At 38.1% G+C, this 15458-nt stretch overlaps 1 protein-coding gene across 3 annotated transcripts in view; it reads right to left on the bottom strand.

Moving 5' to 3' along the window:
• Positions 1-4899: 4899 nt before the first annotated feature.
• SETD1A (SET domain containing 1A, histone lysine methyltransferase) overlaps positions 4900-15458 on the bottom strand; it is a 32029-nt gene continuing 21470 nt past the window's right edge. For all 3 annotated transcript variants that reach the window (XM_058183486.1, XM_058183485.1, XM_058183487.1), the window contains 5 exons: positions 13867-14036; positions 12523-12633; positions 11719-11838; positions 10037-10174; positions 4900-9537 (listed from right to left, as the gene is read on the bottom strand). In XM_058183486.1, the coding sequence (XP_058039469.1) occupies positions 9364-9537; positions 10037-10174; positions 11719-11838; positions 12523-12633; positions 13867-14036 (713 nt within the window). In that variant the 3' untranslated portion in view covers positions 4900-9363. The remainder of the gene's footprint in view (positions 9538-10036; positions 10175-11718; positions 11839-12522; positions 12634-13866; positions 14037-15458) is intronic.

Below are 15458 nucleotides of genomic sequence, written 5' to 3'. Positions count from 1 at the left end.
ACTCCCAGAATTCCCCAGTCAGCATATGCTGGCTAGAGAATTCTAGGAGTTGAAGTCCACAGGTCTTAAAGTTCCAAAAGTTGATACCCATGGTATAAACTTTGCAATCCAATGGATATTCCATCATCCTTATTGATGGACTGCATTAAGAAATGTTTCAATAAAGCAGATGGGGGAACCAGAGGTTTTCACAGGCTGAGTGGCCTTAAAAGAACCACACGAAGTTGCAGTCCACCTTAAAAATGACCACAGATAGTGTTGTAGTCATTTCTGCATGGCTGTTGAATCAGACAAGACTCTAATCCATGAAAATGTGTGCAATAATAAAAAGGCTTGTTTTTACAAGGTGCCAGGCGCACATAGCTGCTTTTGTGGTGGATAGATTGGCTGATAAACTTTGAGCTGATCTGTTGGAGGCCAAAGGCATTTCCACATTAGGAAAGTAGTTTGTGTGGAGGGAACAAGTTAACCCTTGTTCAAGGTCTCCATGACTGCACAAGACTTTAGATCTCTGTATTGATTTGAGCAAAGAGAAAGCACGAATAGAGTTTGAGCAAAGAGAAAGCATGAATGTATCCCATGCTAAAGACGCAGTATTTTCCATAACTAGTGCAGTAAATTAAATTTAAATGTACATTAAAAATTATGCTAGAGGTTATGGTGCGCTGCAGGTGTTTGAGCATTACATCGGTTGAGAAAAAAGAGGCAATGAACATACAGGCAGTCCTTGACTTACAACAATTTGTTTAGTAACCATTTAAAGTTACCAATTGGGCTGAAAAAAGTGCCTTATGGCCATTTTTTACACTTATAACTGACAAGCAAAGTCAATGGGCCTCTGGTGGCTCAGCAGACTAAGTCTGTCTGTTATTAACACAGCTGTTATTAACATTACTGCAAGTTCAAGTCCCACCAGGCCCAAGGTTGACTCAGCCTTCCATCCTTTATAAGGTAGGTAAAATGAGGACCCAGATTGTTGGGGGCAATAAGTTGACTTTGTATATAATAAATGGATGAAGACTATTGCTTAACACAGTGTAAGCTGCCCTGAGTCTTCGGAGAAGGGCGGGATATAAATTCAAATTTTAAAAAATGGGGAAGCCAGATTCACTTCACTTAACCATGTTTCTAACTCAACAACTGCAGTGATTCACTTAACAACGGTGGCAAGAAAGGTGGTAAAATGGAGCAAAACTCTATCTTAACAACTGTCTTGCGTAACAACATAAATTTTGGGCTGAGTTATGATCATAAGAACTATCTGCACTGGACGTTTTGAGAATGTCATTTAGCAGATGGTTTAGCAATGGTCTGTGAAACAATGAGAAATAGGATAAAGAAACATATGAAAACTTCCTGCAAATACCTGCAACACAAAAGATCTGATTGGCATTTTCCATTAACCCTTTTCTCTTTCCTTTTCCTAGGACCTTTCTGTTTTATTTAGGTTTGCCTGTTTAAAGGCCATAGATGGGCATGAAAAATGATTCCGTAAATTTAAAAAAAAGTGGGAGGTTTCAAAGCAAACAGACTCAAGGTTCTTTTAGGCAGAAGTGGGAGACTAAATAAATAAAGAGTGTATCTCCTGAATGAAAGTCAGTAAATATGGCTGATATAAATGGCCTCATTTGTTCTGATCACAATGTTACAGATAGTCTTGGACCACGACCAGTGGTGAAATCTGAACCGGTTTACCGTTTGCTGGCTGTGCATGTGCGCTGCGCACGCATATGCAGTGAGCACCAAATGCGAGATGCGCACATGCAGTGCATGCCAAAAGGAGACATGAGGTAAGTAGAACAGCGCGCTGATGGTGTGTGATCAGCTGTGGCACACAATCTTTTTTTTTATGTTTATATTTATATATTTATATATTTTTATTTTTATTTTATATATATATATTTTTAAAAGCATTTTTTTACATCCTATTCGGCCGAAGAGGTTGTGGAAAAAATGTTTTTAAAAGTAAAAAAAAAAAGCCGCTGACGATCAGGCAACTTGCCTGTGATTGTCAGAGCCTTTTTTTTTAACCTTTTAAAAGTATCTTTTACAACCTATTCAGCCGAAGAGGTTGAAAAATAATGCTTTTAAAAGGTTAAAAAAAGGCTCTGACAATTGCGTGGCTCAGCTGTGATCGTCAGAGCCTTTTTTTTATCTTTTAAAAGCATTTTTTACAACCTATTTGATTGTGTGGCTCAGCTGGGCATGAGCGGGGGGGGGGATTTTTGCTACCAGTTCTCCGAACCACCCACCGCCATCACTACCGGATCGGCCTATCCAGTCCAAACCGGGAGCATTTCATCCCTGCCTATGACCAAATTGAACCCAAAATTTTCCTTGTTAAATGAGGTAGTTGTCAAGTGAGTTTAGCTCCATTTTATGATCTTTCTTGCCAACTGAATCACTGCAGTTGTTAAGTTAGTAACATGGTTGTTAAGTGAATCTGGCTTCCCCATTGATTTTGCTTGTCACAAAAGATGATCCCATAACCCTGGGACACTGAAACCATCATAAACATGAGTTAGTTGCCAAGCGTCTGAATCTTGATCATGAGACCATGGGGATGCTGCAATGGTCGTAAGTGTGAAAAATGGTCATAAGTTGCTTATTTTCAGTGTCATTGTAACTTCAAACTGTCACTAAATGGATTGTTGTAAATCAAGGACCTGTGCTTCCCTACTGGGTAAAGTGTTTTAGCTTTTATTCCCATATAATTTTAGATAATGTGGACTATTCCCATCTATCTGCAAAAAAACAACACACTATTTTGTGCTTGTTCGCCTTTTTCCTTTGTGATCCTGTGGGAGGGATGGGGAGGGGGGGAAAGATTCTTAAGCCCCTGGAAAGTAGGGTGCTTGAGTCTCTCACTCCTCCTTTTTTATATGTACATGAGGCTCCTGGTAGAGGTTATCTGGGAGCACAGAATGCAGTATCTCCAATATCTTCATGACAACCATTAACACATCTCAACCTAATTAGCCAAACAACATGATTGCGGTGCTGGCTCAATTCCTGGAAGCTATAAAGGTTTGGATGGAGAAGAATTGGTTTCGACTCAACCATAGTATCCAATAACATGTCCATCTACAGAGGAATTATTGAGTCTGTCATCTGCACCTCTAGAACTGTCTGGTTTGGTTCTGCAACCCAACAAGACAAACACAGACTTCAGAAGATAATTAGAACTGCAGAAAAAGCTATGGCTACCAACCTGCCTTGGTTCAAACTGGTTCTTGACGAATATATCTTTTATGTACACTGAGAGCGCATGCACCAAGACAAATTCCTTGTGTGTCCAATCATACTTGGCCAATAAAGAATTCTATTCTATTCTATCTAAGTGGGGGACAACTTGTATTGGTAACCTGGAATTTTTTTGTGGCCACAAGTAAACTTTAGAAAGCCACTGTGTCTTTGTGAGCAAAACTTACATCATTCTCCAATAATAAGAGTTCCAGGCCAGTCTGACCGTGCTTCTTAATTTAGATGTATAATAGCATTTTTATGCACCAAAGACAAATTCCTTGTGTGTCCAATCTCACTTAGCCAATAAAGAATTCTAATTCTAATTTCTTTGGTTCTTGTTGGGGTAGCACTTCCCAGACATCACTGATGTGTGATTAGGGTCTTCCTGAACACAGGGCTCCAATTTGAAGAGCAGAAGGTAGCTGTGATTAGGGCGCCCTTTGCACAGATCCATCTTGTGCACCAATGGTTGGACTGGGAGACTTCTTCAGAGCTGAAAAAGCTTCTCAGATGAGAAGTGAAATGTCTTGAAAAAAAACCCCAAAGTCCAGTTGCCTCTTGAAAAAGCACCTTTGGGACAACCGTGACCTGGATGACTGAGAATCTCCATAGACATTTTTTCCGTGCTTGCTCTCCAGTTGGATTACTGCAAAGTGCTCTGCTTGGAGCTGCTCTTGAAGACCATCCGGCGGAAACTTCAAGTGGTCCAGAATGCAGGGATACACACAGTTCTGGGTATCCATGATTCACCCATATTATAATCACTGCTTTGAGAATTGCACCAACTTCCAGCTTCTTAGAGCCATGATGGCGCAGTGATGAATGCAGTATTGCAGGCTAATTCTGCTGACTGCCAGCAGTTCAATTTTCACTGACTCAAAGTTGACTCAGCCTTCCATTCTTCCGAGGTCGGTAACAAGAGAACCTGATTGTTTGGGGACAGTATGCTGACTCTGTAAACTGCTTAGAGAGAGGGCTGTAAAGCACTGTGAAGCAGTATATAAGTGCTATTGCTATAAGATGGTATTATTGGTCATATGTGAGCTTTTCTAAGTTTTTCCCTTCTCTGCCTGAAATTTTTTTTAAGTTTTTAGTCCTTCTTTGAAAAAACATTCTACTTTCCATGAAAGGAAGAATTATTTCACTATAATCAGATGGGACATTCCTAAAGCAGCTACAGATAATTAAACATGCCAAAACTGCAGACAAATAAATTGCATTTTTCTCCAAAATATTGTGATTTAATTAGTGTAGAACTGATTGATGTTCAGACTTAATTATCATGACTTGCAAAGAACGGAATGTTGGCACAGATATATTATGCACTAGTAAGAGATCTGGATAGATGAGTCCTAGAATTCTTTTAAAAGAGAAAAAGATAAATCAGTGTAACGATCTTCTGTTATTTCATGAGAATTTAATTTTAAGCTTGCAATATGCTAGTGGGACCTATGACTAAAACAGGTTAAATCACACAGTGAACCTCTCAGTTGAAGTGACTTCAATCCAGTTGTTTCTACCTATAGTTCCCCATCATGCCACCTTTATATATTTTGGAGCCCACTAATGGAATTTTCAGCATTATTCATGAAATTTGAAGTATTTCCAGGAAATGCAGAGCACAGAAATAAGGACAAAAGCCATACATTTTTGTACAATAAAAGTTTAATGACTTTTATAAAAATGTGCTATCTGGCACCAAGTAATGAATCCACAAATTATTAACATATTTACAAGTAGGAAGCCAGTAAGATCAAACGAAAATATATTTATATATTTATATATATCTCTATATATAATATTTATATAGACAGAATAGGTATGCAAATTAAAAAAAAAACATCCATCCATTGGGCAGCTAGGAAAGAGGGTGGGGAAGGGGGGAATCTATCCATCCATGTCCATACATTTCCGTCCTTTGTGTTAAAACACAAAACCCCAGGCAAACTGCCTTTGCTGCTAGAGAAGATTAAATAGCTTAACCTGCTCTGGTATAAAAATTTTTTGTATTATCTATTTTTTTTCCTTGTTTTCTTTTTACATATATGTACACAGGAAAAAAATCCCATATATAAAGAAAAATGAGTAACAAAACATTGAGTTTTAGAAGTTGGTAAGGAGTCAGGAAAGAGAGGGATGAGAGCGCCCAAATTCAGGGATTTATTAAAGCATATAGAATAATTTACACAGGTTTCATTGCTTTATTTAAAATTTAAAACTATCTCATCCATCCTAGCAGGAGGTATGTGGTTAAATTGTATGCAGGAAATTACCACTGTAGAGGTGATTGTGTAGATCAGTTGAGACAATGTAGATTTTGGCAAGAAGGGAAACACACACTGGAACCAAAATGTCTACTTTTCACAATGAACAGATGAGAGTAACGAAACTTCCCACAACTAATTTAAAAAGGCACATATGTAATTAAATGGGAGGCAAATGGAAGATGAGATTTCTTGAAAATATGATGGCTATTGTAAGTACATGATCAATTAGAAAACTAGCCACCATGCGTAAATAAATTGAGCATCTGGAACACTCAGGTTAGGATATACGCAGAGAAACAGTGTGGATTATTACTTTTTTTTTTTCATGACTCAAGAACACAACCGGGCATCACTACTTAAATTTTTTTTTAAAATAAATTAAAACTGATGAAATATTGCAATAAAACCCACTGAGCAAAATTCTTTAGCATATTTTTACTGATGCAAAGTAAATAATTTTTCCCAGCTGTAATCCTCTGGCTAGCCCTGGTAGGCTTTTATTTGCAAATCTAAAATAAGAGGACGCGTATTTTTTTAAAAAGGTCACTTTTTTTTCCAAAACACAGGAATTCAATATTCTGTGGTTCTTTGATGAAAACGTTTCAGTGGAAAATATTTAAATCTGATAAAAAGCAGAAGTTTGGTGTATCATAACAATTTGGTGCAATTTAATCTGCTTTTAAAAAATGTCTCAATTTAGGAAAATTGTGCGGCTAAATTTTTTAAACCCTAAAGGAATGTGTGTGAGGCAGCTTTTTTGGAATTAACAGAGTAACATTAAACTGATATTATGTTGCCAAAGTTTCAAGCAAAAGCTATCAAGGCTTTATCTAATAACCGCACAATTCAGGAAGAATTTGAAAATTCTTAATCCATGAGACATTTTACACAATGATGTTCAAATCTGACTGGCCCATGGATGGGTATTTATAACAAAACCCCAAAGAAAAGCATCGCAAAACAAAGCCAAAATTTTGTCACTTTACACAGAGACTTGAGGGACAGACTAGATGGAACGGGTGATTCCAACTATAACTGCTTTAATTCACAACTTAGTCATGTAGGTTACACATTTGTCCCTAGTACAAGTGCACAGCCATCTGAGCAGAGGAAAATCACATTTGGAAAGTAAGAAATAGAAAAAGGGGAAATGGTTGGAATTGTTTCTAGGGTCAATTCTCAGGGCCAGCCAGAAAGCAGCTGCAGAATCACCCAGACACAAATATCTGGAAGGATGTGGTTAAAACAAAGCAACGAATTCCGCTATTACAGAATGTGATATCAGTCCTCAGCAGCAAACTAGGGCCTAGAGAGATTGGTGGTTTAGAACCAAGACCATTATGAAGCTGCATATTTGTGTGAATGTTTACATTACTTCGCCACATTCACCCATACTCGTTTCTCAGGTGATTTAGCCTTTCCACTTCTCCTTGCTAAACTGGGTGGCCGCAACTTCCTTATTTTCAACATTTAGGAACATTGCAAGGGGGAAAATGTAGACAACAAAACCACATGACATGAGAAGCAAAAAGGTTATCCAACTCAGTTTGGCAAGTCCGTGCAAGGCTTCCACTGCAAATTCAAACCCTTGAAAATTTCCTTTGGTCTCTTTAAGCTCGATGCAGCCTATAAAGCAAGACAACGGGTTTCCTCGTACTTCTTTAGCTGGTTAAGACCATTAGAAGAAAATTACGACCCCAAACAATCTTTTTTGGGTAGTTTAAGCCAGTGGTGGGTTTCTATCGGTTCACCCCGGTTCGGGCAAACTGGTAGTGGCGGTGGCAGGATGCTCCGCCCACCCACCTGGAAGCATCACGGATGCTCTGCACATGCGCAGAAGCACCCTGCGCACGAGCGCTCACAGTTCCAAACCCGTAGTGTTACAAACACTACTGGTGTAAGCTATTTCTCTAATGCATTATGTGAAAGAAACAGATCTAAAAGGATTCGAAAATATAGAAATTTCTTCTCCAAGGGCCCAAACTAAGCCAGAGCAGACTTCCACCAAAATAAAAATTCAGCATAAAACACTGACCAGCATATAGTGCAGTGAGAAGATGCCATTTAACTATCTCCTTCATTAGCCTTCAAATGTTGAAATAAACTTTAATTAAAACTACATTCCAAATGTAATTACTAAATAATAACAATATGATGAAGGAGCCATTTTCAGGAAGGAGATAAATGGGACACACTTAAAAAACTGGTTTATAGCTCCCATTCTCACTACCTAAAAAGGTTCATCTCTGCTATCAGGTTACTGGGATGGGCAAAAAACAGTTGAAAAGCTGTGGGGAACTGACAAACCAACACAATCCAGTTGGTGTTATTAGGTAACACTTATCCCACAAATGGGATTAGCTTGTTTAGCCATCTCAGTACAGCAGTTCAGAAACATACACCAAAAACAACCACAATGATGAGAAGACATATTAAAAACAACAAACCCTGCTAAAATAGCTTGATGTGCCTAAAGTCTTTTGTTTTAACTGACTCCATTGTAAGTGGTTAATGAAATACGCATTGCTGGCCTCCATTTTCTCCAGGATAAGAAAAAAAAATTAAAAATTCCATGTTGCATTAAAAGAGAAAGGTGGCACGATGCAAATACAGATAAAAGCAGGAGAAGGAAATACAATGAAACATTATTTACAGCTATTTTCAGTATGAAGTGGACAACAAAAATAAAATATTTACATACCGGTAAACATGTGTTTCTACAAGAAACAGCCAATCCATCTGGACTAGATATATACACAACTTTCTTCTCCTAAGAAAAAAAATATGGAAGGAGGGGGGTTGGGGTAAAGTCTTAGTTTATGCTATAAGCCAGATTATTGAGGCCATACCTGTAGGAAAGAAACAGTTCCCTTAATTATGTGGGTTCTGGATTTTTTTCCCCTGCTTCTTGATACCTATTGCAAGGCAAACTCAACACAAGGAAAGGAGGTTTCATCTGAATGGCACCAAACAATGACTTTTCAGAATTTGCTATTATAACCTTAAGTGTGTGGCTGGAATAATACATGGCCGATGGATAGGAATAAATCATTTGAAGCCAGAAAAGTTTCAAATCTTTGCACATGGTAAAAAAAAATATAGCTAAATGGAACCGGGAAGTGATAATCCCCAGGTAATCTTGGCTACATCTAGCAAGGGTTCAGGGGAAACTCTTAAAATCAGAACAAGTCCACTTAGGAAAGGATTTGCTTTCAGAACTGTTTTCATATCCATCTCAATAAACCTAGAACGTTTTATAAAAGAATCCAATGGTTTAAAAAACTCAACTATAAAATTTCAAGGATTCTTAGCAATGTGTGTACCATTATGCCCTTCAAGAACATTGAACATTAAATGGTCTCTAAATCCTTCATGGGCTTTTCTTGGACCTTGCAATTCCTAACGTTTTATTAACTGACCTCAACACGCTGAATATCCTTAAACTGAAGGGAATCAGTTTTGTTTAGCGTACCCCTAAGTGAACAGGAGACTCAAACTTTTTGCCAAGTTTAAAAGCAGAATTGACGTATAGGCGATTAAGATTAAAGCTGTTCTTAATCCAAGGAGGGAGAGGTGTTTAACTGCCACCTGTTTTGGAATTGGATAAAAAATGACAGAAACACCAACGTAAAAGAGAAGGAGAGAACCATTTCTGATTGACTGGAAGAAAAAGAAATTTCTCACTGATTAGGAACCTGAGGAGAGGCAAATGGAAAACTTCTAAAAGATTCCAGATGGGTCTTAAGGCGACTGAGAACTTTCCCACGGCAGCTGTGTGGGAAGAGATGCTAAACTACTGGTGAAAAATGGGGTGAGCAAACAAAATAAATAGGAATGCCAGGCTTCTGTTTCAATTCAGGGTCCCCCGACAGTTCTCTGTGCCACATAAGCAGGGAATCTTGTTCTCTTCAATTGGGAACTTGTAGTCATATGTAATCTCCTCATTGATGCCGATAGGCTGCTTGGAGTAGATAACGATCTTCTTCTGGGACTCTATCGTGATGACTTTGGCATAGCAGTTGGGCTAAAGAAAGGAAACACAGACCTAAGTGAAGAGGCTCTTAAAGAAAGCAGTAGGCCACCTTTCAAACTCCATTCTGCGGCTTCCATTGTATTAGAAAGGAAAGGGAACCCAAAGGCCACTTGGGGATGAAACAAAAAGATGCTGGGAGCCGGGGAAGTGGCAAGGGAAATGTACATTCCTGATTGATCAGCATTCTGTGAATGAGTTCACGAGGGCTCTTCCCCTTTCCCTTACGCCACTGTCCCAAGACATTTATTGATGGCACAGGTAAGACACCTAGAGTCCTGATCCTGGCAAGACTTTAAATGCAATTAGGCAGAGAGCAGAATAGGCTGCCCTATTCTAAGGAGTGCCAATATATTAAATGCCAAGTCTGTTGAAGAAATCTTTTCTCTCTCATGCAGCCATGTACCCATCCAAGATGTTTTCTGTAAAAGGCTAAATTTAGCACAGAATGAGCAGCAAGAATCACAACAAGGGACTATCCCATATAACTCACCGTGCAGCAATGATTGATGAAGCGAGCAAGATTGCCACACTTGGTAGCATCGATGATTGTGTCATGGTCCACACGGAAAAGATAGCTGCTCCCGATACCTTCCTGGGCGTACCGCTTCTCACGCATATCAGCCACCATCTTTGAAAAGGAATGAGCATAGCAGAGACTCAGAAGTGAAAACTCCTTCCTTGGGGAAAGGGAAGGGGGGAGGGGAGTCACGGGACTGTGCAAACTGCAACTGTGCAGCCTTCCAACTAGTGCTCTCCATGCTTTTATTCAGGTGGATGCAAAATCAGCTGGCATTTATTCAATCCACCCTCCAAACAAGCTCTCAGCATTGAGAAAGAAGACTGTTCCATGCAGCCTTCACAGTGCCCTCTAGTGCCAATTAAGCTGCATGTGCCTCTCCCACAGACCAACACTAAAAGCCTTAAGTGAATAAATTCAGGTCAAGTTCCCCTCAATTTCACTATAGTCTTCTACTCCAGCTGCTGCACATTCTCACCATTTATAAAAAAAATACATAGGTAATTTAATTACAAAGTAGAAGACAGGCAAGTGATGAGGTCAGCTTCCAAATACGAGCCAGATAGTTCTCTTGATATTATATCACAATCAGAAGCATCAGAGAAAGAATGAATCTGTAACTATGGCAGTAGCTGTCTTGGAAACCATTCAAACTTTATATTTTATATTTTTAAAGGGCTTATATATAGGAAAAGACTGCGGACTTCCTTAACTTTATAGGGTTTAGCATCTCATATGAAGCTTCAAGAAAATAAAAGCTATGGATTGAGGCTGGAAGCACGATTTGGACTACTCCATGGATGGGGAACCTGAATCAGCCCACAAACTCATTGCTGAATGCTCACGATCTGATTTTTCAAAGTAAAAACTGAATTAAGATGCCCTAAACTTTTAAATAGGCTAAGCACGTCTAAAAATCAAGCAAGAAACAGAAAAGAAACGTTAACAAAAGTAGGAACTTGAAAAATATGAAGATTAAATCATGAAAAACTCTGCTCTGCATATCACTGCCAGTTATCTACTACCCAACTGAACTGAAAAAGAAAAAGCTTTTGTTTGCAAAACTTTTAGAAACAGCTATCACCTGCTAATCAGAAAATATGATGAAGAATAATGAAAAGTACAATTGTGCTATTAAAACTAGAAAACAGCATAAATGCGTGACATTTGTAAAAATTAGAAGCATGATGATAGAATGTTGATATAGGACTAGGACTAGCATATATTATTAAATCTAACCATATTAATCATCTAGTGTTCCATCTTCTAGGTTTAGTACACTGTGTTATTTTAATTTGGTGATATTTATATAATAGATTCTTAATATTCTCTTACATGGGGGCTTTTGAGTATTAAATGCAGATAAGAGAGAACAAAATAAAAATAAAAATATATTCTATCTATATTAATTGCAGATGTTCAGATGTTAATGTTCCAAGCATTATAACTGTCTTTTCTTCAAAATTAAATAAAACCAATGTATTAAAAAACAACACACATTAAATTACAGTAATAGTTATGGTCTTAAGGTATATTACTTGTTATTAAAAATCTCCATCATGTTGTTGCATCCGACATCTGGCAGGACTGATCAAGGTATTAAAAAGCAGAAATAGTGTTACTTTACAGAGCTCGGCCTGCTTTTGCTTGCTTACCTGGCGGATGTTCTGCCCCACATATTCAATGACCATTTCATCAGCAGCGATCGGCTCCATTGCAAACAGGCCCCACTCATGAATTCGACTCCGTCCAAACCGGAGTTTCTTTTTCCGGAACTGCAGGGAAATATAAGGAAGAGGGAAACCCCAGGAATGAAGTGTAAGTTCTTTATTCTGCTGCCTGAGAGAAACTGCCTTGTGTACACAAAAAATACCAGCATATAAACTGGATTTTATTATCTCCAAAGATGTTTTGTTCAAGAGGTAACTGGACTTTCTGGGGTGTTCTTTGAAGATGTTTCACTTCAACTCCATTTTCAGATCTGAAGAAGCTTTTTGGATGAGAACTGAAATATCTTCAAAGAAAAACCAGAAAGTCCAGTTGCCTCTTGAAAGAAAACATCTTTGGGGCAACCATAATCTGGACGACTGAGAATCTCCATAGAATTTTATAATGGTTTTATCATTTTTTTAAAATATAGGATGATCAGTCCTCAAAATTCTAAAGGGAAGTTGCACCAAAAAGAAAATGTGTCTTCAATTTTGGCCAATTATAAAGTAAAATACCTAAAATAAATGAAAAGGGGAAAGGGAATTATTTAATTTACAGTATTATCACTGTTCATCTGCTTAAATAAAAAGATGCTTTAATATATCTAGGCTCAATGGAAAATATTTAGGCAATATATTTAAACTAAAGGTTACTGTCCCAATTTTTTCCATCCACAATGTTCTCAACCCTAGCTGACATCTTCTCTTCTATTTTTTTTTTCAATTTGCTTAATAAAATTGCTCTGGTACCTTCAGTTGGTTAAGTTTCAGAAGGTCACTATCAAGGATGGCAGAGGTGCCGATGGCACTCAGCAGACGCCTTTGTTCAGATCGTCGTTCTGACAAGATGCGGTTGGTGCCCTGGGAAGACACAGCAAGCTTGTTAGAAATAATGAAAGTAAAGGAAGCAATCGGGGGGGGGGGGGATCTCATTATTTGAATTATGGATGTATCCATTCTTGGCAAGATGACAATATCTTAAAGGTGGACAGTGTTTCGCTATCTTGGCAACTTTAAGGGTGTGAACTTTAACTCCCAGAATTCCCTAAGGCATCTATCTGGGGAATTCTGGGAGCTGAAGTCCACATTGCTTAAACTTGTCAAGGTTGAGAAATACTGTTCTACAGCAACAAATATGATACCAGAATTTCTCACATATACTATTTATCGCACAAGATCCAAAATAAACATACAAACTAACAATCAATTTGCATATTATACAGTTAAAGGTTTTCATATAGTCTCCTACTGATAGTACCTTAGGAACTACATGTAATACTTTTAAATTTTGCAATTTGAATTTCTTTTCCATAATGCAGTAAGGCTTAACTCATATACATTGATAACCTATATGCCTATAAAATGATAACATGTAAGCCAATAAATAACTAAATCTAAATACTTAAAAATCTATAAATAAATAAATCTAAATATCATAAATGAACCATAACTACTTCTAAATCATGGTATGGCTAACATATGCATGAACCATAACGTAAAATAACATTAACAAAGGTTGTTCCTTCTATAGTTGCTATATTAATTAGTTGGAGCAATGATATGACATAAAATGAGAGCATACTCAACATTTCCACTTCACATAAACTGCACTTCTGCATTATCTTCCCATTCTTCTGCTTTCTGCTATTGGATTTTCAGTTTTAAAAACAGCTCCAATCTTTATTAATAAAGGAAAATGACTAACAAATTTAAGCAATGTCTTCTGAAACCTAAGAATATTGAAAAATTGCTGAAAAACATTCCCAGGTTGCTGGTGGTGGATCTTCAGCATCTTAATCTTAACACCTCACTTTTCAATGATTACAAAATGTAGCAGTAGAAAATTTCAGATTTAAGAAAAACCCAGTTAGACCACAAAGCTGAAAATGATTGTGAGTGCTTCTCTTGCACAAGGTTTAAGAATTATCGTGGTGCAGAATTTTTCACTGTGGTTTATAGCCAGTTCTAGTCTTTATAATGTATGAAGGTCTACCTATGCTCATTGTGTTTTGATGGTCCCATCAGCTATTCTGGAGTCAGTGTTGCACAGAACATGCTAAACAGATGAACACATCACAAGAACAGGGGGCAAACCTGGGTATCAGTGGTGTCCAACTGCTGCACTGTGACTGGGCACATGTCAAGGTATTTGTCCTTCTCCTTCTTACTGATGTGGTAGTAGCCCTCACTACGGGCACAACCTGTTTGATGTTCCCGAAGGTCAGATGATTTCCTCTTCCGTTTGGGATTTGCGATGTTTGTGAGTGGAGGCAGGGAAATCAAGGAGAAGTATCATACAGAGCTGATGACGTTACCTAGTTAGACAGTAAAATATCTACAAACGAACAATCAACCTGAGAGCACCAAAAACTCCACAATTCATCCCTGAGCTACATATATTCTCATCTATTGGAAGACAAATATGAGCAGGAAGTATTGCCACAAATACTTCCTGCTAATACGATTCTCCTTCTTTAAAGACCTTGGACCAACAGGAAAGGACAAGAAAGTAGCCATTCCCCCCACCCTCCAGAATTCATATCTTTATATGTAAATAATCACAAAAAGAAAAAAAGCCTCCCCATTGTGTATCCTACTGTTTTTAAGGCAGCATTAAAGCTTAATATGCAAAACTGAAATCTTGCAATCTTTGATTTTTATGAATTTTTTTTTAAAAAAACAGGCAAGACCCCATTTAACCACCACAATTGGGACTGACCACTTGGTTAAGTGAAGCAGTCAACGTGAAACTTTTACTGTGCTTGTGATATTGCTTCAGCTGATCCTTTGTTTTACAAACCCACGAAGGTCTTAAATGCTAGGATTAGTCATAAAGTTACTTTATCATCACAGTCATAATGGAAAACAGTCACTAATTCAGCCAGCTGCTAAATAAGGACTATGTTTATCTTCTGCAATTTGTTTTAACCAGGTGGTCCAAAACTTTTGAATCTAGCATAGTAGTAAGAAGTAATCCCAGTTCTAATATTTGTCATCAAGCACAATCCAATCATCAACCGCAATTTGGTTAAAAAAAAAAGGGAGGCTGAGTATCTGTGGAGATTCTCAGTCGTTCTGGTCATAACTGTCTCCTGGGTGCTTTTTCAAAAGGCAACTGGACTGTTGTTGTTGTTTTCCTTTGAGAAATAAGAAGTTTCATTTTTCATCCCAGGAGCTGCATCGGTTTTGGCAAGATGGTGGGGGCGATGGAAAGAGGGACTCCCTCAATCGCCTCCACCATCCTGCAAAACCGATGAAGCTTTTTGGATAAGAAGCAAAACGTCTTCTTCCTCCTCAAAGAAAAAATAGTCCAGTTGTCTTTAAAAAGCACCTTTGAGAGGAGACTGAATAGCAGCTCTGGAGGAGAGATAGTATCATTGCACTTAAACATGATCTTGTACATCAAAGGTTCTGTTGTTTTGGAAAATAAAATTCTTCATGCTGTATACTCCATGTTTGATAGAATTTCATTACATTTCCCAATGAAGTCTAATAGAATCTGGAAATTAACTCTTTTCCTACTTCCTTTAAATAAAAGAGGTAATACAGTAGGAGGGATAGAAAGCCCTAGATCAGGGGTGTCAAACTCAAGGCCTACAGGCCAGATCTGGCCCATGGGGCCGCCCTGGAAACAGCAAAGGATCGGCCCGCAGTGCCTCTGCCAGCGAAAATGGAGTTCAGGAGAG

This window comes from Ahaetulla prasina, chromosome 4 (assembly GCF_028640845.1).
Source record: "Ahaetulla prasina isolate Xishuangbanna chromosome 4, ASM2864084v1, whole genome shotgun sequence".
Classification (NCBI taxonomy): Eukaryota; Metazoa; Chordata; class Lepidosauria; order Squamata; family Colubridae; genus Ahaetulla; species Ahaetulla prasina.
This window is presented reverse-complemented; position numbering and strand designations above follow the sequence as displayed.